The sequence below is a fragment of the Alligator sinensis genome, unplaced genomic scaffold (assembly GCF_000455745.1).
Source record: "Alligator sinensis unplaced genomic scaffold, ASM45574v1 scaffold409_1, whole genome shotgun sequence".
NCBI lineage: Eukaryota > Metazoa > Chordata > Crocodylia > Alligatoridae > Alligator > Alligator sinensis.
In genome coordinates, this window is record NW_005842284.1 from 31,011 (window position 1) to 54,069 (window position 23,059).

General features: G+C 46.0%; 1 protein-coding gene across 2 annotated transcripts in view; it reads right to left on the bottom strand.

Annotated features, from left to right (window-relative positions):
* PRDM4 (PR/SET domain 4) overlaps window positions 1–23,020 on the bottom strand; it is a 38,415-nt gene extending 15,395 nt beyond the window's left edge. Inside the window, exons 1-6 of one of the 2 annotated variants that reach the window (XM_006028017.3) lie at window positions 22,966–23,020; window positions 20,486–20,619; window positions 17,012–17,197; window positions 8,918–9,712; window positions 5,769–5,918; window positions 3,478–3,596 (exon numbers count right to left, since the gene is read on the bottom strand). In XM_006028017.3, the coding sequence (XP_006028079.1) occupies window positions 3,478–3,596; window positions 5,769–5,918; window positions 8,918–9,712; window positions 17,012–17,197; window positions 20,486–20,619; window positions 22,966–22,976 (1,395 nt within the window). In that variant the 5' untranslated portion in view covers window positions 22,977–23,020. Of the gene's footprint in view, window positions 1–3,477; window positions 3,597–5,768; window positions 5,919–8,917; window positions 9,713–17,011; window positions 17,198–20,485; window positions 20,620–22,003; window positions 22,878–22,965 lie in introns of those variants that run through there. The other variant, XM_014521985.2, reaches the window with a different exon arrangement.
* Between the last annotated feature and the right edge of the window lie 39 nt (window positions 23,021–23,059).

Here is a 23,059-nt window from a genome sequence, read left to right on the forward strand (position 1 = left end):
GCCTCAGCACCTGGCTGTCTTTCCCCAGCACTGGAAGGCACCTGCCCCCCCCAAACCCATCCCCTCCACACACCCCTGACCTACACACAGCTCTCCTGCAGACAGTCCCCAAGCCCTGGACCTCCAGCCCCCACTCCCCATAGACTTACCTGCATCCAGCTGCTAGGGCTGCTCCCACCACCCTGCCTGGCCGCATGCTGGCCACGTGCATGTGCACACGCCGACACATGTATGCCTGCTGCCTTCAATCATCCCAAGCAGCTCCTTGCAGGCTGGAAGGCTGCCAGACTGCAAGGGGAAACCCATGCTTTCCCACATTTTTCTGGGACTTGCTCAAGACCCTTTCAAATATTCATGCAACCCATTTTTGGGTCACGACCCACAGATTGAGAAACACTGATCTGCACCATTCAGCTCAGATATTAACTAGTTTACATTTAAATACTTCTTGAAAAATGGTAACTCACAGTGAGGAAACCTCAGTGACAGACATGAACGAACACAATTCATTTTCATCAAGCAACATGGGCTTGCGCTACAAGCCAGACTTGCTACATGTCAGCTGCAACATTTCTGTGGTCGGGACTGCTCACACCTGGTGCCCTGTTCACTTCCCCTCCCCTTTCAGATAAGCTACTGGATGCAGGGCTAGGCCTGTCATGGCAAAGACTCCCTGGGGGGTGGGAGTGCCATTCTGCTTGCCCCACCTGCCTCCCAGATCTAATACTAGGTTAGGGGTTGTGCCTGCCTGGTTATTCCTGCCATGGAAAAAATTCCTGGGGTGGGGAGTGGTTCTGGTGCCCCTTGTATGATGGCAGTAATTACCTTATCACCAAGGATCCAGTTTTTCCATTTGCAGCCAAAAAACATGGATTTTCTCCTTTAAAGGAGAAAAAGGCAGGAAACCGTGGGTTTCCCTCTGCAGGCTCGTAGAGTTCCAGCCTGCAAGAGAATGCTTGGGGAAGCGGGATGCCATGTGCTCGTGCACCCGTGCGCACACAGGTGCATGGGGGTCATGTGCACCCCGAGAGGGCTGGTGCACCCCGGCAGCCAGCACTCCCTGCTCAGGCGACGGGCAGGGGGAGCAGGAGTGCCGGTGTCCCCCCTGCGAGCACCAGTTGGGGAGAGGGGTCACCAGGAGAAGCACCGCTGGCACTTCTGGGAGCACCGCTGGGACATCTGGGTGCCCCACTTGCACTTCTGGGTCAGCACGATTGGCTGTGGGCCCCCCCACAGTTGCTGACTGGCTGCTGGTGGGGAATATGCCCCACCTGACTCAGAAGGCACCAGTTGCCCATGCGTGCACACATGCATGTGACCAACAATACAGCCAGGCAGCAGTGGACAGCAGCTCCTCCAGCTGCCTGCAGGTAAGGCTATGGGTAGCGGGGAGGGGGGTATAGGTGATGTATGGGGGGGTGGGGGGAGCAGAGGCGATGTGTGGGGGGTAGATTGAGGCAGCCACAGTGAGGGAGTAGAGCAGGACTGGTGGCTGAGAGTGCTGCCCAACTGGAGCAGTGCCTAGGGCTGGAATACGTGGCCGCAGGGCCCAACTTGGGGAGCAGCACAGAGACACAGGCGGCTCATCTGGGGGGCTGGCTCCCCATCATTGCGCGCACGCCTGGGGAGGGTCAGGCACCAGAGGCAACGTGTCAGGGGAGAAGGGGGGAGGGACACATGCCCCTCCAGATTTGTGCACAGGATGCAGCAGGATGTGGGATGCTCACTGTGGGGCTTGAGGCCCCATGCACTGCTGCCTTCTCCCAGGGGTTCTTCATGGCCCAGCAGAGGAGACCTGGCACCAGAAGGCAGTGGGGTAGGGAGGCTTGGTGCTGCCGCCGCTGTTACCACTACTGGGAGCCCTGAGTCAGCCACGCCACCATGGTGAGGTGCCCCTGCCATGCCAGGAGCAGCGGGAGTGGCAGTGTGGAGTTGTGCCCGCCCGCCTCCCCCCTCCCCCTGCTGCTGCTGCTGGGTGGGCAGTGGGCACCTCACCATAGCAAAGCAGCTGGCACAGGGCTCCCAGCAGCACTAGCGGCAGCACTGAGCCTCCCCACCCTGCTCCACCCTCCCGTGCCAGGTCCTGACTGCTGGGCCACGGAGGCTCCCAGGTGGAGGGCAGCAGGGCAAGGAGTCCCAAGTCCTGTAGTCCGCATCTTCCCCTGCCCCCCACAGACTCTGCTCAGCTCCACTCCTGCCATACCACCTACAGGGGGGGGAAGCGGGGGAACTGGGCTCCACACTCCACCTATAGCAGCTGCTGGGTCCCACAGCCCTGGCAGCTGGGCCCCACCCTCCCCTCTGGCAGGGCTGGGGGGGCAGGGAGCTGCATGTCAGAAGTTAGGGGCTGTGAGTTGGGAGCGAAGGGCACCAGCAGGTACAGTGATCTGCAGGTTGGGAGAGATGGACACCAGCAGGGCTGGGCAGGCAGGGGGGCACAGGGGGCTGCAAATCAGGAGTGAGGGCATGGGTAGGACACCGGCATATCAGGGCTGTTCAGTACCACAAAGCAGGGGGTAGGACAACTGCAGCTGGACTTGTGCCCTGATAAGTGAAGATACATGGGAGCTATGATTTTCCATGATAAAAAAACCCTTTAGAATTTATTTTATTATAATAATTGAGACACTATGGAGTCCCCTGTGGTTCAGTGGTAAAATCATTGTCTACCACACAGGAAAGCTGGGTTTGATACCCGTACGCTTATACAACTACAGCCATTGAGACACCAAATGTCTGGACTTGGTCTAGCCTTTGGATTCTGCCTCAGTGGCCTAAAGGGGAGATGTAAGGTCTGGGCAACCTCCACTCCTCCATACCGCTGCCTAGCTATGTGTGTCAAAGGTCCGGGTGACCTCTCATGCATACACCATGATCCAGAAGGATGGATGGCTGCCATCTAAGGCACTGGTAGGCTTCCAAATTGCTTTAAATTTGTAAATAGATCAATAAAACACTGCGTTCAACTAATACCTACATCTATAGTGGCACTTCATTTTGATCACAGAAAAATGCGGATTTGTGGGGTTTTAACCAGAGAAATTTGGAGGGTTTTTTATCAGAAAAAATGGGATTTTTAAACGGAGAAAACCAGGATCCCTGTTTATCACTTCTCTAGGGACTCTGACCAACTGTGGTATAAACAAACAAACCACTACTTCCATGGGAGTTCAAATGACAACGCAGTGTTCAAAACCACAAGAATGCTGGAAGCCACAAGGCCACACATTATCTAGCCTAGCTGTTGACTGAAGCATGTTCTGTTACATGTCAGGTCCAACTGGTAGTATATACCTCACGTAATATCAGCTGGCATCTGTGGCCTGGCATAGGACCTACTGTACAGATTTCAATAAATAGTCAATATAGTCCTCATTTTTGGGTGGAGGAGGAAGAAGATTGAATCCATGTCCTGGATAAAACTACCACACTAGCAACTTTGACAATAGCACAGGACTTGGGAAAACATATACTAACCTTCCAAATATGATTGGCTGCCTTATCTGTCCAGTCTGCTACTTCCATAGAATGACTTTGCTGCCCAATCAGTGGTCCAAAGCAAGTCCTCACGGGAATGGTTTCTCGAGTCCACACACCTGTCAGCAGAACAACAAAATCTGTACGAACAGTTACGCAAACAACCAATAAAAGTACAACAGAAAGCTGTGGTGTTTGACAAATAATGCTCCGAGTGTTACATCTGAGCATCAGACTATAAAAGCCTCTCTTCCACAAATCAAATACAATTACTGCAGGAACAAGAATGGCCATCATCACAGGACACTAGTAGAAGCCTAATTGCAACAACTACTTTGTTGCAATTATAATACTTGTTTTCGTTTTCAAACACAAGTCATTTACTTTCAGGTAAGCTGTACAACTAAGGTCCTGCCTACTTCTATCCATTAAAATTTCCAAAATGCTTTCTGGAAAAGCAGAATTCTAATCATTCTAATTTCAGTAACTACATTTTGCCTACCTAATCCCCAGGAATTTCCAGAATTGTTGCTGGGCATTTTTAAGCAGCTTCTGTATTTCTCCCCAGGGGCAGCTGTATTTCTGTGATGGGCAGAGGAATTCCTGCATGCATATTATTTATTATTAAACACTTACATTTATAGGTCCAAACCAATAAACTGAATAGCTTCCAAGAATAAAGTGGAAATTAGTGCAGCTCACAGAGAACAGGAGTAATCTGCTCCTGACAGGACGCATCTCTAAGCAAGCTAGCAATCGCATTCTCCTCTAACTGAAGTTTCCAAATAACGTTAAGCCCCTTGTTTTAATGTGCTGCACTCTCCAGATAACAAAGGCAAGATTTATAGTAATGAAGTCCATTTTAAATGGAATGGTCACAACCTAAATGCAAAACAGGTGGGAAAAATGACTCTCTCAAACAGTTCTGCTTCCAGAAGATAACCAAACCTGCAAACCTAGCTAGCAAATGGTAGACCAACTTCACTTCCCCTATATCTTTTGATTGCTTCCCAACATCCTACAACAGTCTTCAATGAATGTCTTACGTAACTTAACCATTACTCACTTTAGGCTTATCAAGGTCCAACAGCCAGATGCTGGGAAAGTTACTTAACTGCTCTATCTGAATTTGATTAAATGGAGACTTGAATATGGTTCTGTCCACAAAAGAAGAGTCCAGGCAGGGTGATGACTAGCAACATTGCCCATGTCAAGAGATAAAATGTCAGATTATCATCTGTTGTCAATTAGTGTGGCTTTCCTGACTTCGGCATACCTCTGGAGATTTACTCTGCCTATGGATTTGGTTTTATTTAAGGAGTCATTTAATGCCAACCTCTTTCAGAAATGCTTGCTCTTTTCTCTTCCAAACACTGACAACCCCCCTCAAAACAGAAAAATTCTTCCTCAAATGAGGAGCCTTAAGTTATTTTTATGGATATTTCAGTTACTATGGCTGTGTAAAACTTCCAGCATTGAAAGTAGAATATGTTTTGCCTGGAAAGGATTAATATATGCCTTATTTATAACTGAATACTTACAACTCCCAAGATAAATATGCCTCCTATTCTAAGATCTGTCTAGACTAGGCTTTGAAAATATATTGCTGGAACAGACTAGTAAACATAGCTGGAAAGGACATATGAAAAGCAAGAAGAGTTAAGGGCATATTCACACAACTCCTTCCCAATCCTAGGTCTACCTCTGACAAAATAAGATGCTTGTGGGTAAGTACTCTATAAGCCAACAACTAGCAAAGGAAAGAGCTCAGGGCAGCCTGATAATGCCCGTGGAAGGGCCCTCAAGTGTTCTCTTAGCCTCTCACAAGTCACCTACGCTTCCTAACTGTCACCTATGCTGTCCTGAATGGAGCCGAATAGGAGTGAGTGGAGGGACTTTTTTTTTTCCCTTCCAGCAGAGACTTCAGGGTCAGGAGACAAGCCATATAAACATGACTACAAAGACCATGCCACTTTCCTCACTCCTATCAGGCTTCAGCTCAACAGCTTAACACGTGATAACACACACACAGTCTTGCCTACATAACACATGCATTAGTGCCAACCATGTTCTAGAACCCCACCTTTACATCCCAGTTTAAACAAAATCTAAAAGATGACCACAAAATAAGATGCTTAATTTAAGCTATCCTAGTAACTTCTGGAGAAACATTTTTGGAGCTACCTTAATGTGTGAAATCTTTCTACATAGTATCTTGGCTGTGCTAAGATCACAGAAGTCTGGTTGGTTTTTCATGGCTTTGTAGAGATGCACAGTAACAGGATGCTTACCAACTTCAGCTCCCATGATAGACTGCCGTAGAACAAGCTGTTTTGGGAGGGAAAGCCTTGCTCGGCTCTCTATTGGGGTGTCAGGAACAAAGGTAACAGGACCATGATCTGGGCAGTCCGATGGGTACGCCTTGTCACACAGTGTGCACCCTGTTGGTGGGGGAAAAGGACAGCACAGACCAGTGAGATATCATGTAGCACCTAGAAATCTCCAGATATCACCTAGATATCACAGTACCATCAGGAAGTCTCAGGTGAAACCAGGGTTCCTTTGCACTCTGCCCTCTACAAATATATTTTAAGATACTTTTCCTGCCAAAGATCTTACAATTTAATTAGGTAAGACAAGACAATGAGGAAGGAATGAACTGGTATGATATCCTCTTTATAGATGATGAATGAAGGCAATTAAAAGTAAGCACTTTACAGAACATCACATAGGAATTCTGTAACAAGGTGGAAATGGAGAAACTCCTATCTCAATATGACCCCCCGAGGTAGCTTCTAACTAGTTATCTCATCAACTTAACTGGATTTTAAACTAAGTAAGATTAATATGATGTTACAGTAAAGGGGGAATTATATAAGAATGGCCCCATCACACCCAGCCCAGGTCTGGTCCTGAGATCCCTCTGTCTACTCAACTAACTTAACAAGTTTTTCTAAATGTATTTTACAGTGACAATACAGCAATAGGAAAGGGACCGATAGTCTATTCTTTTGTATCCCTCATTAGCATTAAGTGGACAGAGTTCTGACAGCAGCATCCTTGCAACTATTACTGATGTATACGGCAGAAAGCAATTTCATTTCAGATTACAAATGGAGTCAGCTTTGCTGACTGTTATAAAAAAAAAAACAAAAACCAAAAAAAACCCCCAAAAAACCACACCTCAAACTTGTTTCTTATTTGATTGGCTGAATTTACACAGAGATTGCTCATATGCATAGAATGTTATTTTTTGGTGAAGGGAGACCAAGTCTCCATGACTCTCTGATTTCATTCTCCCCTTGCTATTTACTTCTCTTTTAAGGTCTTGGAGCACAAATAATTTCACTCAAGCAGAAAAACCTGAAACTCCCATTGAAGGATTTATTAGAAAAACTTTAAACCGTACGAACGACAATGTGTGTCCAAAAGTACTCGAAGTAAATTCTGATATGTATTATTCCATCAAAACGTTATGGAATTCTACTGAAAATTAACTCATTGAATGGCAGCATCGGAACTGGATGGGAATAAATCAGAGATAAGCCCTAGATCAGACTATTTTATACTGCACTCGATTATCAGAACTAAAGCTGCCACCTCTGTTTCATTATAAGCAGAGCTGACAATCCTCATTCAGCGAGGCTCTTTAATCCCTCATCTCTCCACCTGCGAAGCTAAAGTCTTAAAGAAAAAGAAGCTAATTCTAATGGCAGATCTAGAGAGATCTTAAAATGAATAGGCTGTGGCACTAGTGTAAGGGGGAACACCAGCCCTGAGCGCTGACCTTTGAGGTAGGAAGGCAAAAAGAACAGTGGTTGCTTTTCTGGCACTGCCCCAAATATGGCTCCTGCCCAGGGCACTCAAGTGCCCAGTTACATCACTGGGCTATGGGCCAAATCATAAGCAGTGCCCCCACAAACAGTCACATTTATTTCTTTGGGCTTAACTGTGGTCGAAGGCACAATTCAGTGGGGTAGATCCTCAACTAGTGTACAATGTCATGGTTCTAGTGAAATCAATGGGGTGAGGGCATTGTTCCCAATGGCAGTACTGGTATGAAAATCTGGACCCATCTGAAGTACCAGCTTAATTACTACACAATTCTAAACACATTGGTTGCTGAATGGATAAGTTAGTATTAGAACAGACTATTGTGCAAGAATGACACTCAGGTTTAAAGCAGGAGTAGTAATAGGGACCCTACAACAACTTAAATAGATCTGACAGGAGTGAAGATTAAAAAAAGAGTGTGTTTGCTTTAGAATCAGTGTTTATGTTTTTTTGTAATTGAACAATCACATCTTGAAACAGAACAGGTGAGAAATGTTACTGCCCACTCTGCGTCTGAACATCTGTACTTCTACCCGGAGGTGCTGCTCTCCCATGGCTTTCACAGCCAGTGCATGTAGGTGGTTGGGTAGGTAAAGTGGAAAGGGGAATCAAGCGCTAACTGAATTGTTGTTTCCTCCTGGCTTTTATCTATCTGCCCACAATTTATTTTATTCAGCAGTGAAAATGTGAACGTTTTGCTAGGGAAAGTTTTCTTGTACAAGGACAAAGATCCTGGAAGCGCAACAATATTATTTGTCATGGACCATAAAGACTACAATAATTGGGGGAAAAAAATGCAGAGTGGCAATAATCAGATGGACCAAATCCTGGCAGGGATGGAAGAGTAACCATCTCACTGCAGAAGTACAGAAGAGACATCACAAAATTGGTCAAGGCATTTATTTTTTTAAAGATGTCTGTGTGCTTGACAACAGAGGGCAGCATGTATTTCTCAATAAGGATATCAACCTATTTTCATAAGAAAATTAAAATTTTCCTCATGTATGAAATCCATCAGATTGAAGTTAATACCTTTACTGTAGAGAAGGACAATTAAAAAAAAAACCCACTGGTGTCTGGCCATGATTTGTATATTCAAATGGAAGAATTCTCAATTCCTTTCCTTCCTCTTTTCAGTATTTTCTGTTAAGTGCCATATTTGTATTTTTCATATGGTTTAATAAGACCTTTACAAAATCAATCTACTTTATAATCAAGCACATATATGTATACACACACAGTATAATTACACCTTATTTTTTGGTAAAGAAGTTCACCAAATACAGTTCTCTTTAAAATAAGAAATTCACAAAAGCCTGTAAGTTTGTAAGTAATTAAGCATCCAATCTCCAGGCAGCACAGGAAGTTAGGTCACTACCTTTAACTAATGATGTTAAAAACTGCTGTCCCATCATGCCTAGGTATTGGATATTTAATCCTCAATTTAGACACTAACTATTGTGGATTTAATCCTATGGCCTTATAACAGACTGTACCAATCAGAAATCTATAGAGCTGGCTGCAAGACAGTCTCCATATCACACCTTTCTGTAGTTGAACTATACATGTTACCCCAGAACAGAAGTGACCACACCAACACACTCACATATGGTAAACAAGGTAGCCATATTCTCTTTGTTTGAATTGGAGTCTTCCATTTGCAGCGATGCTGGTACAAAGGCAAGATTGTCTGAAGACACATCCACATGGCTTGGTCCCATAGCTACTTCCTGGTTTATGGAAGACACTGCCACAGGCTCGAGACTGAGGCCCACTTCATGCAAGGAGACAGAGTCCAGGGAAGCTAGGTTGTGTGAGGTAGAGAGTGCCACGCTCACAGAGTTGGTGCTCATGGCCACGGTATGAATAGAGTCGCTTAGTGTGCTGTCTGATATTGCGCTTACCCGTCCGGCAATGTGGTCAGGCTCCATGACAACAGGAAGTTCCAAAGTGCTACCATGCATTGGTATGACACCACTATGTCCTACTGCATCTGAAGCTAGGTTGTTACCCACTGTGTCTACAGCTAATGCTTCATGATTCCTGGAGCCATTTGGGATTTGAGAATGATCCCCAGCTACATCATCCATTGTCAGCTCCTCAGTCATGTCATCAGTAGAGATTGGGCTGGTTACCCTTGAAACGCTCTCCATGGTTATTGTAGTATCCAATGCTACCTCGTGGCTGTCACTAGGATGTAGGCTTTGAGCACCATGTGTGTTCACTGTGCGGGAGTCCATGGAGACAATCCCAGGTTCAAGCCCCACAGTTCCAGTGGACTGGTAGGGATCTAGGGCTGAAGGATTATTGGAGACAGATAATGCTGGATTGCTATCAACATTTATAGTGTTTGGGTGGATGTACTGAGGTGGAGGTCTGTCAGCTAAGTAAGATAAGATACCTGGTGGAAGGGAAGAAAGAAGAAAAAGGGGGAGGGAGGGGGAAAAAAAAGAGACAGTTTACAGTACTAGTTTTCAAATACTAAAAAAATAAGTTACAGTTACAATGCATTTCAGCACACTATATTAATGTCAGCATGCATTAAATCTAATTACTGTTTCACATGCCCATGACATTTATTTTTAATTAAAAATACATATTTTAGCCAGTTCTGCAAGTGCAGTTTAACTCTGTAAGATTGTGGTAAATCATCTTTGCTACTTCCCATCCACCAAGCCAAGGACAGACAGATGTAACATTTGTAGCACTCCAAATGCCTTTAAAGCACTCCAGAAGTGAGGAGACAGGCATCACCTGCTGTTGAAGTGTTTCAATTCAGCTCAATCCACCTCAACAATGACCCTGGGTAAATAGGAACAACTATGAAGTGCTTCATTTGCATCCTCCAGCAGAGCGAGACAGTTTTGGTCAGTATGCTGGCAACCTATAGAAACTCTGCTCCATACCCCCTCACTACTTCAAGTCAATGCCTCTGTGACTGTCTCTGAACTTGACTGCATCACGGTCAAAGAAGTGTGTAACCATGTATGTTTACAGCTAGCCTCAAAAGTAGGCCATTCCTGCCATTTGCTGACCACCCGCCCAGAAACTCAGCTTCTTGAGTGGAGCAGTCTCAAGAGCTCACTTGGTGCCACACAAACAACCTGTGCCAAGAACATCTGCACATGCCTCCTCTGTCACATCTGCTAAATGGCTTGAGCACTGGAGGTGGGAGAAGCCAAGGACCTTCCTTCCAGCTGGATTAAGGAGACCCCACCCTGTGCTCCCTAATACGAGTCATTGTAACCAGGCTGTATACAAATGGATAGCAGCCGACATAGCGCTTCATGGTTGTAACCACTACTGACATCAGCATGACACCAAGGGGAAGATACTCGAGGCACCAGACAGGACAGCCCGTGATGCTTGCTGTATGTCAGGTGCCCAGTAGGTATCAGAAAGAGCTCTCGTGTATGCTAGCCAAGGGTAACTCCACTAAGACTCACTTCATCACCAATTCTGAGGTGAACTCAGAGCCTTCTGATGACAGTGATGTGGCTTAGCAGGATTGTAAGGAACTTCCATCCCTGACTTGGCTCAGGAACATCTCCAGGAGGAACCACTTCTCTTTTCATCCACAGCCACCCAAGGGCCAGGATGCACCCACACATGCCAACCTGCAGGCCCATGGTGATGGGTTAGCGAGAGGTGGAGAATTCAAAGCCATTCAGAGGTGGGTTGCTGTGTTAACCCGAGAGGGGAGGGGCAAAGAGAGACCAACAGATGGTCAAGCAGGCACCTTGGGGGTGCAGCTATGTCCTATGCCATTAGGGGAGAGGAGCACAAGCAGTCCCCAATGAAACACAGAGGTATGGATGTGTGCTTATGCCAATTCCTAAGTAGGTTGCAGCTCTCCCACTGGGCCCCTTCACACACCATTCATTTGGGCCAGATGGGTGCTAATTTTGCATTTTTGGGAGGCAACAATGGGGAACTCTGCGGAAAGCTGAGCCAGGCCACTAAAGGGTAGTTTGGGAATTTACTCACCACTGTCACGTCATTCATGTAAGGACAACTTAGCCTCTCTTGTCTTTACAGGGGTTTGCATGGCCCATTCCCCAGGGGTGGGTAGGAATAAGTACAGCTCTCTCCTCCCTTCCCCTTTCCCCTTCTATAGTCAACAGCTACTCCAACAAGGACTCTGTGAAAAGTGAACCCCCATAGGTACTACCCCACTGTCCCTGCCATCATGCTACATTGGGTGACATTCCTCTTATGGGAGAGGTCAAATCCACCTACCCACCATCATCCTCTGCATCCCCTCTCTACCCGACTTAGGGAATGCATAGTTGGCAACTAACACAAAGGATACAGTAAAATACAATCAAATTGTAGAACCATGACCCCCTCCTACTTCCACTGCTCTAGGCCACTTATGGAGACAGACCTGTTCCTCCTTCTCCTCCACCTGCACATGAATCACTAAACCAGGAGGACAGTAAGAAGCCCCTAGCTCTTACTGAGCTAGCAAACTGGCCAACACAGAGTGGTCATATAAAAACCCAGTCCTATTCCCTGCTCCTGACTCCATTGCTTGACCAGCAGATCACGTAGCAGTGGAAGGGTAGTGGTAACAAGTAGGAAGAGAGAAATCTGCATTTCTTACAGCACAAAGTAGAATCTGGCAGTCGGCCTGTTTGGCCATTTCTCCCTTACTGCTACTAGCTTAGATGTCATGGTTAGTTTGTGGGCTGCACCTCCAGCATGATGGTGTCTTGGCAATAAAAGGAGGGCTCCTGGAGCTTCCCTGACAGTGGCTGGCATGCAACATCAGGGAGTCCAGGCTTGGGCAGGAGGTAGCAAGGCCCATGGTTTCATCTGATTGTAGTCAGAGTGCCAGAATTTCACAGGGTTAGCAGGGAAACCTCCTATAAGTGGTGCACAGGGTCTTCTGCAAGCTGAGACTAGGCCATGGCATAGCCTTCTCTGCTGGCAACTTCAGCATGTAGCTGGCACTCTGTACAGCTGCTGAGGAACTTGCTGTGCCAGGTACATATCAATGCTTTATTGCTGCCCAGTCATTAGTGGACGGGTCCTGAAGCTTCCTTTGGAGGTATGAGGTCAGTTCAACACACTCACTACAGAAAGGTACCCTCTTTTCAGTGACACTAACTTTGTTGGATGTTCCAAGCAGCAAGGTCCTGGGGCAACCCTATCATTTATGGGGTCAGGGCTATGCTGCCCAGTCCCCACTAGTGCTGTGCCAAGGCAAATTATTCTGCCCAGCCCCCAAACAGGGCCACACTAGGGTCAGGTCCCAATCCAAAAAACTATGCATCCTAGCCCCAAAAATCTGCACACCTAACCCAGTTCAGCGCTTAAAAGAATAGCTCTAACACCTGACCATCCTAGTTTCATAAAACGCCCACCCAGAGATGCACCTTCAGCCCATGTTCTCTGTTCTCTTCCCCTTTTCTATGGCCAAGCCTTCCCTTTGCCCTCACAGCCATACCAGGAACAGGCCCCATGCCTTCCTCCATGAGTACACTCCCAACCCCACCTCACCTACTCCGCTCCCACCCACCAGCTTTTGCTACTGCCAGGACCTGAACCTTTTATCCTCACCTGGGCACTAGCTCAAGACCCCTGTCCTTTGTGGAGGACTCGGGGACAGGAGAGCAAGAACAGCTCCTTTCTTCTCATAGTACCTTGGGTAGTTCTTGTCCAGGGCCAGCATGGTATGGAACTCAAGACCCTTCAATCCTTCTGTACAACACAGCAAGATGCTGCCTCACCATCCAACACCCAAAGAGCCCCTCCCACTATGGAAAACAGTGAGCACAGTCTAGCAGGACAAGGTCTCTCTCAGTGCCTGCTTTTCTCTCTTCCCTTACTCTGGCTAATACATTGCCCTCAGTTCACCCCATCCGAGGCTCACAAATCACTCCATTTGGTTTAAAGCACACATCATTTTAATGTTTGAAACATTTGTCAATCAGAAGAACTTTTTAATAAACTAGTATACAGATTGTTCCAGGCTTTGATTGGCTTAGAGCATCTTGAAGCCCCGCACCTCTGGAAGTAGTTTTTCAGGGTACCCCCCTCCCAAGAATGCCCTGATGGTTGTTGTGTTGTGGGGCCCAGCCTTGGGTGCCTGATACTAGCTTGCAAGCTTCTGGGTCTTTGCTGCCAGACGGTTGAAATGGCATAGGTTAAAATGACCATCCAGGATAGGTAGAGTTTAGTAGCATCTAGGTTTACTTAAAAGTGCCCTTCACTGTGCCCAGAAATGCCCAAAGGTGCACTCTAGTCATCCAATAGCTGCTCAGCTAGTATTGAATAATTCCTTTCTGGGATCCAAGAGCCTAGTTGGGTTTCATGAGCCACAGGAAGTGTGGGTAATGTGCATAGGGGGAAGGGAACAAAGGAAAAAAAAAAAATCACTTTTTCCAGCTTGATACAGGGAGTAGCATGGGACATCTCTCCCCTTGCCATAAGGGTACCAAGCTTTAATTCCTAAAGACCACAGGAGCCATAAACCCTCTGACCATCCAGTTCTGTTCTGGGTGTTTTTACTGTGCTCTGCAGTTGATGTACTTTGACATACAGCGCACAGCAGGGTACCACTGATGGTCCTGATGCAGTTCCAACATCATGCTCAGCCAGCCAGTCTAGCCATGAACTTGCCCACACAGAAGCCAGTGCAGATTGCCAGGAAGATCCTGCTCGTCTTGAAGTTCTGCCACCACACCTTGTTGTCATGGGTCCACGGGGCTATCCATCCCTTATCAGATACTGTTCATATAAGCAATCTGCAGGTGGTCCCAAAGAAGGAGGTTTTCTACGGTGTCCTGCTTGGACACTCAGATAAACCGAACAGACAGCACAGCTTAAGAAGGTGCTTTTTGAATGCTTGGTTTATGGCACTGTAAAGTTGCCAAAATGTAGCCCAGAAGCTGGCAGATAAACTGGGAGAGGGCAGAAAGCAAGCCCCAGGTAGTTGGCAACACTCCACCTTGAACAAGAGAGGATCTGTTGGTATTCCCTGGCCAGGAATTTTAAGACTCAGGGCCAAAAGTGAAGCTGGGATCTCTACTCAGCAGCCCCAAGCTGCAGATTATCATGGTTTTGAAGCACTTCAACCAGGAAGCAGCTACATGTTGGTGTGTCCAGGCCTGAAGCACTCCAAACTGCAAGTACTTCAAACTGGAGTAGGAGTTTTAGCCCTTCACATATATATCTGTCCAGACCCCAATTTTCTACTAAATTTAATACAAGATGGCTGAGCTTCTGGCAATATGTTATAGATTTCCTAGCACACACACAACGAAATATACATTCTAGATATAAGCAATCTTTGCATTCTTGTGTCTAAGAGACCTTATCCAAGTCTTCAAAAGCCAAAGGATGAAAGACTGCCAGTGGGATTTAAAAAAAAAAAAAAGTCACACCTTGTAGTGATACATTTTTTGCTAGGAGTAAGGAAACAGGAGGAAGCTTTCCAGATGTATCAACTTACACCCTCGCACCCATAATTCAAAATCTTACGAATTCTTTTCCTCTTAGCCAATAAGTCTCCCGCCACTGTTCTTCTCAATAAGTCATCAGGTCTCCTCCTGGATCAGCTTGGACAGCATCCTTCACAAGCAACATAAATCGTTTGCTCTCTTCCCTTGAGGCTGAGTCTACTGCCTCTTCATCTCACGTCAAGGACTAGTTTAAGGAGTTGAATTGTGAATTGCTGCACCACTACTCTTGGCAGTTTGGAACAGCCTCCTAGTAACCAACAGGTTTATCACTCAAGACACAGAGAAACAATAGACTAGATTTTAGTGCTATTCACTGGAGAAAGAATTAAGAAGTCTTTGCAAGAGGAGTTATTGCAACAACACAGTGAACTGTGAAAAACTGTTTTAATACCAGCAGGAAGACAGCATACTTACAGAATCTCAGCCAGCATAATACTTTTTCAACCCTCACAAACATAGCAACCTTTTGCTCTGTAACAGGCTTCTTGTCAACTTTCATCATTAATACAAAAATATAGATATTCTCCCTATAGAGTTAATAAGCACAAAGAAAAATACTGACTATGCCAAGATGACAATAATAGAAGGCCAGTTTTATTTAAATTGTTTCATACACTCTCGGAGATAACATTACTAAGCAGTTTCATCAAGAAGGGTTATTGTTTGGAAGGCAGTAAGAAGACAACAAAAGAACTCTGTGAAATAATGATAAACTTTAGGACCTGAACTAAAAAATAAGCAGAATTAAAAAAAAAAGAAAAAAAAAGATGAATTTAGGCAGACATTAATTTCACTGAAGAAGGTGGTGAAAGAAATGAACAAAGAAGCAATGACTATAGCTATGCTTATAAAACAGACAGGTATTCAGCACGAAAGAGTACTGGTAGTGAATTTAGCCGCTACTACTTGTTAGGTGGCTGGATTAGAATTAACAAGCCACAATGATATCACCTAACACGTTTCTGTTTCGAATCAAGGCTGAGACAACGACTCACTATGTGACCTTGGGCAAATTATTCTACTCTGCTCTTCACTGTTAGTCACAGCTGTAGAATTGGAGAAGTGCTCAACCTTTTTCCTCGGCAGGGTAGATAGGCAGTGCCCTGTCTGTCGTGGCCAGATCCCACTGGTGGTCCTAATCTGACACCAGGACCAGCACAGTGGGCACCATCCAGCCATGCAGAGGGGGGCATGGGGCAGCACAGCTGCAACCTGGCCCACAGGGAAAAGATGGTGTAGCTTAGCCCCACGGAGGGAAAAGGGGGCATGGCCCAGCCCCAGGCAGGAAAAAGAGGCATGTTCCAGTCTCAATCCAGCCCCATGGGGGGAAAGGGGGTATAGCTTGGCCCCACAAGGAAAAGGGGGCATGGTGCAGTTGCAATTGGGCACATGGGACGGTGACCATATTAATGGCCACTACTCCCCTGCTGCCAAATTTCCTGCTCCATGGGGAGCCCTGCAGGTCAGATGTGATGGCTCTGCAGGCTGCATTTGGCCCACAAGCCAGAAGTTGAACACCCCAGGCATAAAACAGAAGGACCTCATTTAAAAAAAAAAATAAAAAAATCCATACCTTTTGATGAAAACATGCTAACACAGAAAGCCATTACATTACAAAAATAAAAATGCAGACCTGAGCTGGAAAGAAGGGGGAAATCATAATAGGAACTAATATGCCAAGCCAATCACAACAGCTAGAGAATAATAATAAGAGAACTTTGTGGGATGAGAAATTCCCAGACTTCCCAGCCGAAAGATTTATTCTCTTTAATGAGCAGGATAAAACCACTCATACAGAAGCTCCTGGAATGCTAGAAATGAAACTGTTCTTAGATGAAGTTACCGTAACTTAGTTTTAAATTCACACTGATCTTGCAGTAAGGTCTACTGGAAATGGAATGAAAATAGCAGAGTTTGAAATATAAAGTCTCAAGTATGTCAACACAGACGTTGAGCCTAAAAGTAAAGCAGAATACTGAACCAAGGGGAGGAGTAGACAGACGTAAGTATTAAATATCTAGTGTACTGAACCAACATGGTGGTTCCATGTATTGCTTATATAGTGGTATACAGATGCACAAAAGATGGGAGCATTCAGGGGATCCACGATACAGAATACTATGAAAACATTCTCTCTCAGTCACATTAATGTAGTAGAAGCTATCAAGCTTCTGGTATGGCACTCCCTTAAGAGTGATCTCACCTTTAGTTGTCAGAGCCATGCTACTTACCAGGTAGAATGTGTCTGAAGTAGCTGCTCTCCAGGTGAGGGTATGGTGGTGGAGGTAGGGTGTAGTTTCTCTCTGGTATACCACACATCACTCCTCGATCCCCAATACCCATTGGGAGCATCAGAGATAGGGCAGAGGGCAAAGAACTCAAGGAGGGGCCCAGGTTTGGAATTGCAACAGGCAAGCCTGCAAGAAGAAAATGCCTATTAAAATTCAGTGGAGCTATTTAAGTTCAGTGAACACATAACCAAAACAAATGTTTATTAAGGGGTTAGGAGTGCACTGCAAGAATAGTCAAAATTCCTTTCAACTTTAATTGGAATTATGAAGCCAAAGCTCCCCTGAGCACTTTGGAAGTTTAAATCTTTGCCACCATAGGTTTAACCTTCCATTATAATGAAAGGTCCGAGCTTTTATTGTAATGTAACCAAGAGTAACCCAAAACCTAAATAGCTCCCAGAGTCCCAAAGCACACTCTCCATCTGCAAGACTTCCCAGTAACTGTCAGTTTTTATTTTGGTATACTCAAGAAGCAATTTTTAAAATTACCACATTCACTCGAATCTAAGACGACCCTGAATTTAAGATGACTCGCCCAATTATTAGATTGTAGACATGGAAAATTAAAACAGATTTCTAATTTTCCATGTATAGAATCTAGTTATTGGAGGGTCATCTTAAATTCATGCCTGCCACCACTGACACACGAATAGTAGCGGGGGAGGAGGGGAAGAACCCTGCCCTACTCCCCTGGCTCCCCCCTACCTTGCTGCTTGCCCCTGTACCTGCCTCCCTGCTGCCTATTCCCCACAGTGCCTTCTCCCCCCTACCACCTGTCCCTTTCTTGTGCCTGCCCCCTTCCCCCTTACCTTTGCAGCTGCTCTTGTTGCATCTCCCCTGGGAGCACAGAGCACCAGGCTGGACCAAGGAGTAGTGGCAGCTCTGGCTTCAGCCTTCAACCTCAGCTGGAGTCAGGGCCAGAGCCACAGCAGTTCCCCTGCTGCTCAATGTGCCCCTTCTCCTTTCTTTCCCCGCCACCCCTCCTCCCACACACACACTCCATGCCCTCTCCCTGAGTTCCTCTCTCTCTCTGGGCTCCGCTTCCCCCATGCCCTGTGTCACTTTCCCTGTACTTTGGGTCCCTTCACCTGTGCTCCCCCTGCCACCCCTTCCCATGCTTCCCCCAGCACTGCGCACTTTCCCTCATGCTCCCCCATGAGCTGCACACCTCCTCCCTATGCCCCTTCCCTGCACACCCCCTTTCCCCATGTTCCCCCATATATCACATGCCTTTTCCCCCATGCTCCTTTTACTCCACATGTCCTTTCCTCTACAGCCCCCTTGCTCTATGCATGTCTTTCCCCAAAATCTCCCTCCCACCTTTCCCCCCTGTGCTCCCATGTACCATACACCCCTTCCCCATACTCTATCATACACCCCCTACCTGACACAAGCCACCCTGGCCCCATCTGGAGCCACAGCAGCTGCTTAACTGGCCCATACTCAATTCTAAAACTAGAGGTGTCCTGTTCTCTCCATGCTGAATGGGAGAAAACCACTGTCTTACATTTGAGTAAATACAGTAAAGTTATTAAAATAATGTTAATTAAGATATACTTAACCTAACATACAAGCATTCTGATTATGTTTATTGTTGGCAACTAAACAGAACCTTGTTTAACGTTTTTAAGTAGTTGGCAAACCGAGAAAAGTTTAAAAATCTTGTACATTTCATTGTCAAGTATCTACTTTTTATCTTTTGCTGTAGGTGTTTTTCATCCCATTACAGGCCTGGGGCAGGGGAAGAAGCAAACTAGTAAGTAGTTAGTTGATAGTAAGAGAGAAGATAACAGAAGGAATGGGGATAACAAAGAAATAACAGATGGACAGGAGCATGGACGACAGGGAAAGCAAGGGTACTGATGGAAGGACTGTGACAACGTTGGGGTAAACAACAGTTTTTCTGAAAGCACTCACTGTGGCATGAGACAAAGAATGCCAGGAGTCAGTGATGCTGCTGGCCTCACTGTGGCTCCTGGAGATGTGAGGTTCTGACTCGACTACTCCATGGCATGTCGAGTTGGGAAAGTCTTTGATTACAGGGCTGGTTCTACCCTGGGATGCCCCGCCTCTCCCCCCCGGCTGAAGCAAGGAGTACCCCAAAGGAAAGATCACCTTTGCTAGAATCTGGAGAGTCTAACCGAGGCTGGAATACTTCCTGCTGCATATATGACTTGTTCCTGTATTATGTTTGTAATGGACACTTATCTGTGTAGCTCTCTAAAAATATGGTCAGGAAGACGCACATTTTAAAATTAAAAGTTATTATTAAGTATGCCTTACCTATTGTATGATATGTTTCTCAGCTGTACCTCATACCAAGGCAGTAAAATATCACAGAGAGGAATGCAGCATTAAAACACAGCTAGACCGTGAACATTATTAGAACAAAAACAGTTTCTGAGGCAGGAACTGCACAAGACCCCTTGGCATCTTGTTCCTTGAATAGCATGATGGAATCTGATCCCAACAACCGTGGCCTCCTACCATGCTGTATGTGTGTGTGTGGTGGGACACATGACTTTAGGATCAAGGATCAGATCCCATTTCATAGACATTAGGGCTGAAATTTGTACCATTTCAACTTGCCAATGCAGGGGATCAGGTGCCTACAGTAATCAGCCTGTGCAGTCCCACAGCAGACTGCTGGTCCCAGTCCTGGGATAGCACCAGTGTCTCCAACCAGCTTGGAGACTTCACAATGCCACTTGGACTGGGGGAAAATAGAGGGGGGCATCCCAGAGTAGAACTAGACCTGGGGCCAGAGAATTTCCCAACTCAACAAGCCATGGAGAGGTCTAGTCAGATCCCCACGTCCTCAATAGCTGCACAGTGCTTTATTCCAGAGATGCCACTAGACTGCTTTTTCCATCATCTTACTGCTCCTGCCCATCAGCTGATTGTTAGTCCCAACACCAGGACCACACCAGAGTCTCCAATTGACTCCAGTGTACTTTTAGGGCTGGATCGAAAATTAGCTACTCTGCCACACATTTAATTTAAGGCATAATAGAAACCAGCCATAAAAACATTACACATTTTGTGGAATATTTTTGTGCCTGGTTTCCCATTCTGTCACATCATTAATTGTCTGAACATGTGGCTGGGTTACTATTTATGGTGCAGTTCACAGGTTAATTGTGTCTTAGGTGTAATGTCTGCCAGAGGCCTAGAATTCATCCTTTCTTGTTTTGATTCAAGCAACGTTTAGTTGCCCACCATCCTGCAGCTTTATGCCACCACATGACAGAACCACAGACCTGCTCAAGTGTGTGATCATATCATCCGCTAATGACTCCAGCTGTTGGAGGATAAACCCAAATGCTACCATTCAACTCTGAATATTTCCCATGTTATAGTAGTTTGGTTTTCAAGTGTCACGGAAAAATGCAAAAACACAATGCTCTCAGTTACCTGGTGCTGGTATGGCATTGTGAGTAGGTGATGCAGCCAGTCCCAAGTGGCTTCCTGAGACAGGCAGGGCATTGCTCACAGAGGATGAGGTCAGCTGGTCCATCCCCACAGGACTTAGGTTCATTTCATTCATTCTAAGGAGAAAAAAATACCTGCCAGGTCACTTGTAGTTTGTTAAATCCTGCTTCAGTACTATATGTGCACTCAGAATTATACATATTTCATACTTTAAAAAAAAAAATCTAAGACTAGTATGGCACATAAGCCTCAAAAGCATCTTCCTCACTGAACAGAAAAGAAAGTTCTCTCATTATCAAATGGAAAATATTTTGTAGATAATACATCCCATGCCCTTCATACCCATGAATCACATCACATGCCAAAAAACAATATTCATATTAAAGACACTGACTTAAAACAGAAACAAAACTAGACCCTAACTTATTTGCTATTGTCCAAGAAGGAAAGAGGGTTGCTGAGTAATAGTCATTACGTCCCAATATCTGACATGGATATTCTAATTTCAAACTTTTGTGATCTTGTCAAATTATGTTTCGGAAGAGGAGGTCTATTTAATTCTATTTAGTTTGGATGAACCTATGGGAACTCTCTCAAGTATCACAGCATCTGTCATCTAAATACTCTAAATACCCACTTCAAAAACAGCGAACTGTACTAATTTCATCTAGTTATGGTGACAACCTACAATCAATAACTAAATTATTTTAGTAACCAAACACCACATTGATATTTTGATTTCTGTTCAACGAGGATGGCGTCCCTTGTTTTTCAGAAATGGAACCACACAAAAATCTTGCTTTGCCTCAGAACTGCTAAACTGGAGACTTTACCCCCTTGATTAGTACCATGATGGTGCTGGCCAATAAGGACAAAATCATTTCCATAGCATAGATGTTTTTCAGAGGACAAGCTGGCAGTCTCAATCTAATTTCTCAGAGACTCAGGTTCCCATTGTACACAAAAGAAAGCTCCCAATGCAACTAACATGCTAGCTGTGTCAAGATCAGCAGAAGTGAAGAACAAATTCAGTATGGATTCTACACTACTATCTTCTGCCCTATTAGGCCTGTTTGCTAGGAGGGAAAGTAAACTCAAATTGCAATCAAGTCTGCAGACAAACAGGACCGGTTTGGTCTGCCTGGCATCTGTTGCTAGCACCGAATTCATTCGATGAACTGGCAAAATCACAGCGCTTTACTTCGGAGAAGCGGCCAACAGAAGTTCACCATGCTGCCAGGTTAAACCTTTCTGGTCTCCTTCGAGGGCCGTATCTGCATCCATACAGAAATAACATACCAACATATCCAAGGGCTCAGCTATAAAAGTTGTTACACATTTGCATGCACTCACTTTAATAGCTGGTTGACTCTTTTTATAGCTGAACAGTCATCTTTGTCTAGCGATAATTACTCAGCACATTTATAGCACGATTCACTAGTGAATGGCATGATCATTATGCGGTGCACTTGGCCAGTCTACATTCATGGTACAACTCACCAGTGAATGGTGTGATCATTCCTTGGTGCCTGTGGCTGGTTTACATTTATGACACGATTCATCAGCAAAGGGTACGACTGTGACTTGGCACCTGCTGCAGGTCCCAGCGAACGACGGTGTTATTCACCAGTGAATGGTGGGGTCCTTGCTTCGCCCGTGCAGCCGGTCTACGTGTATGCCACGATGCACCAGTGAATAGTGCAATCGCAACTTAGCACCCATAACTGATCTACATGTATGGCGCTCTTCGCAGCAAATGGCACAATCGTCACTTCACACATGCAACTGGTCTAACATTTATGGCACAACCCACGGTGAATGGTGTGATTGTTACTTAGCACCTGTAACTGGTCTAAATGTATGGTGCCACTCACCAGTGAATGGTGGGATTCCCCACTTCGCCCATGCAGCAGGCCGACATTTATGCCACGATGCACCAGCAAATGGAGCAACTGGTACTTCGCACCTGCAACCGATCTAAACATACGGCGCTATTCACCAGCGACTGGTGCGAACATCATTTCACACATGCAACTGGCCTACATGGACAGCATGACGCACCAGCGAATGGTACAACCCCTCCTCGGTACCTGCCGCCGGGCTACGTTTATGGCGCGACTCACCAGCAAAAGGTGCAATTGTTACTTAGCACCTGTGGCTGATCTAAATTTAGGATACGAATGGCGCAATCATCACTTCACACGTGCAAATGGTCTACATGGACAGCGCGACACACCAGCGAATGGCAAGTCCCTCCTCGGTACCTGCTGCCGGGCTACATTTATGGCGCAACACACCAGCGAATGGTGTGATCCCTCCTCGGCACCTGCTGGCTTGACTCACCCCCAAATCTTACTGGGTCTGGGTAAACCTACACAAGGTGGCACCACACCCCCGGCCAACGGCGCCATAAATGTAACGCGTGGCAGGCCCCAGGCAGGGCTCCGCCCCGCCTCGCTCACCTGGGATGCATCGGGCCAGGGCCGGGGCCGGGCCGGGGCGCGGCGTCCCCCGGCGGCCGCAGCAGCAGAGGCAGCATGGGCCCCCCGGCCCCGG